A 2,589-nucleotide genomic window follows, 5' to 3' on the forward strand; every position below is an offset into this window, starting at 1 on the left:
ACGGACGTAAATTTACTTTCCCTTCAGCCTGAGGCTTATTCATTTCACTTTTGGTGTGAAAAGGCTTTTATATTTGCCAAAAACAGAACTTTTTTATTTTAAAAACAAACAAGCAAGCCCTGTCCAGATTTTAAAAGTAACGCAAAAGTAACCTAACGCATTACTTTTCCTAAAAAGTAACTAAGTAACGTAATTAGTTACTTTTTTATGGAGTAACGCAATATTGTAATGCATTACTTTTAAAAGTAACTTTCCCCAACACTGCTCATGTCTTCAGCCTCGCTAGTTCACGTTCCGCTTGCGTTTTTCACTTCCTGTTCTTCGCGCATCGCAATTACGTTCTTCGTCAACAACATTTAACTTTCTCTCTCGAATGCGCAACTACTTTCTTTTTCCTCCTTTCTTTCTCAGTGCTGGCCGAAGGGTCGTCCGTCCCAAGTCACGAATTTCTGATCGACACATAATTTAGCCTGGATGGCGCTTCCGGGCGCAAGGCATGCTGGGAAGGAGCTACATCATGGAGTGCAGAGAGTGTGTTTGCGCGAGATGAAAGTCCTCCAGTAGGTCCAGTGTAAACCGTCAGAAACCAGTGGACTGGATTTCTGGCTGAGCTGGTTTACCTGAACGAACAACACAATTAAGTTAAAAATATTAACTACTACATGGAATCTGCAGACTTCATACAATTTCTCTGCTCTGTAAAATGGATTTAAACATGCTAAAGTGTGTTAAACGCAAGACTTTTGAGGGGGTTTCCTCACCATCTCCGGCTCCGCGGTCCAGCGACGGCATTCGGACCGCTGTGGGAGGCTTGTAGACAAGATCGCTTGACATTTTATCCACTGGAAGAGGTTTTCTTAATTTCTTTAGGAGTTTGTAGTGATCGGCTTCAATGTCCTACAGCATCAGGTCAGAAGAAACGCATTAAGATTTACTATTTACAACTACATCTTACTGGTGAATCTCGCAGAAAATATGTACAGGTCACAATTTAGCCACAAAAAGAGAACAGAAAGGGGAAAAAAAAAAACAGCAACGACATTGTGTAACAATCATAGAAAAACTTAATAATAATAATAATCATTATTATTATATACACATCACAGACCTCTTGTTTGCACTGATCATTTATTTGTTTATATTAACCCAGCATAAATTATAAGCTGTACAACAAATAATACTGTAGTAGTGTATTAACACTTTTTATAGCGCATTTACAATATAAAAAAACTTGCATCAATGTCATAAAAGAACAGGCGAGAAGAAACACTGATACATTTATTTATTTTTTTATATTAAATCAGAAAAGAAAAATCTTTATTGTCAAAATAATGTTAAAATGCAAAAAAAGTAAATAAGTAAAAAAAAAAAAAAAAAAATTTAAATAAATAAATAAAGAGGCTTTAATTTCTTAGTGCAATACATTATATATGTGACCCTGGAGCACAAAAGCAGTCTTAAGTCGCTGGGGTATATTTGTAGCAAAAGCCAAAAATACATTGTATGGGTCAAAATAATAGATTTTTCTTTTATGCCAAAAATCATTAGGATATTAAGTAAAGATCATGTTCCATGAAGATATTTTGTAAATTTCCTACCGTAAATATATCAAAACTGAATTTTTGATTAGTAATATGCATTGCTAAGAACTTCATTTGGACAACTTTAAAGATGATTTTCTCAATATTTAGATTTTTTTGCACCCTCAGATTCCAGATTTTCAAATAGTTGTATCTCAGCCAAATATTGTCCTATCCTAACAAACCATACATCAATGGAAAGCTTATTTATTCAGCTTTCAGATGATGTATAAACTAGGGGTCGACCGATTATCGGCGATAATCATAAATCATTTTTATGATTATCGGTATCAGTCATTTTCAAAACCGATTCGCAGATAAAATAACTTAATTTTGAAACGCGCTATTTGCTCTGATGCAGCCTATCAGAACTCACCACTCTGTGGCCTAAAGCAGTCTCCGCCCACCGCTCATCTGATTTGTTGGGAGTCATGAGTCCGACCAATAAATGGGAATTCACTCCAAAAGCGCTTGCTAACTGGAGCTGCTTCAGTGATCACGCATCAGTTGTCTCTCAAAGGTAAGGCAGCAGCAGACGTTGCGTAAGTTGCAATAGATCCCAATCCACTAACGATACACTGAAGTTGCAAAACACCTCAATATTATCTATGATTTCCGCGATGCAGAAAATGTGGATGGAAGCGAGGAATCCAGTCATATAAATGGAATTTACTGTATGACGCGGAATGTCTGTAATAATCGGTATCGGCATCGGCCTTGAAAAACACATATCGGTCGACCCCTAATATAAACCTCAATTTAGAAAAAATGACCCTTAAGACTGGTTTTGTGGTCCAGGGTCACATATAGTATATTATATTTTCTTATTTATTTCTTTAGTTTTTGGGTCAAATCTGACCTGGACATGTGTGGACGTGTCTGTACAGTAATGTTGTGGTGTGTGTGTGTGTCTGTGTGTGTGTGTGTGTGTGTGTGTGTGTGTCTGTGTGTGTGTGTGTGTGTGTGTGTGTGTGTGTGTGTGTGTGTGTGTGTGTGTGTGTGTGTGTGT

General features: G+C 37.0%; 1 protein-coding gene across 1 annotated transcript in view; it reads right to left on the reverse strand.

The window, feature by feature from the left end:
• Positions 1 to 260: 260 nt before the first annotated feature.
• LOC107702752 (rho guanine nucleotide exchange factor 11-like) overlaps positions 261 to 2,589 on the reverse strand; it is a 48,047-nt gene continuing 45,718 nt past the window's right edge. Inside the window, 2 exon segments of the mRNA XM_016505165.1 lie at positions 261 to 620; positions 762 to 897. Of these exon segments, the coding sequence (XP_016360651.1) occupies positions 580 to 620; positions 762 to 897 (177 nt within the window). The 3' untranslated portion in view covers positions 261 to 579.

The sequence above is a fragment of the Sinocyclocheilus anshuiensis genome, unplaced genomic scaffold (genome assembly GCF_001515605.1).
Source record: "Sinocyclocheilus anshuiensis isolate Anshui unplaced genomic scaffold, SAMN03320099.WGS_v1.1 scaffold919, whole genome shotgun sequence".
Classification (NCBI taxonomy): domain Eukaryota; kingdom Metazoa; phylum Chordata; class Actinopteri; order Cypriniformes; family Cyprinidae; genus Sinocyclocheilus; species Sinocyclocheilus anshuiensis.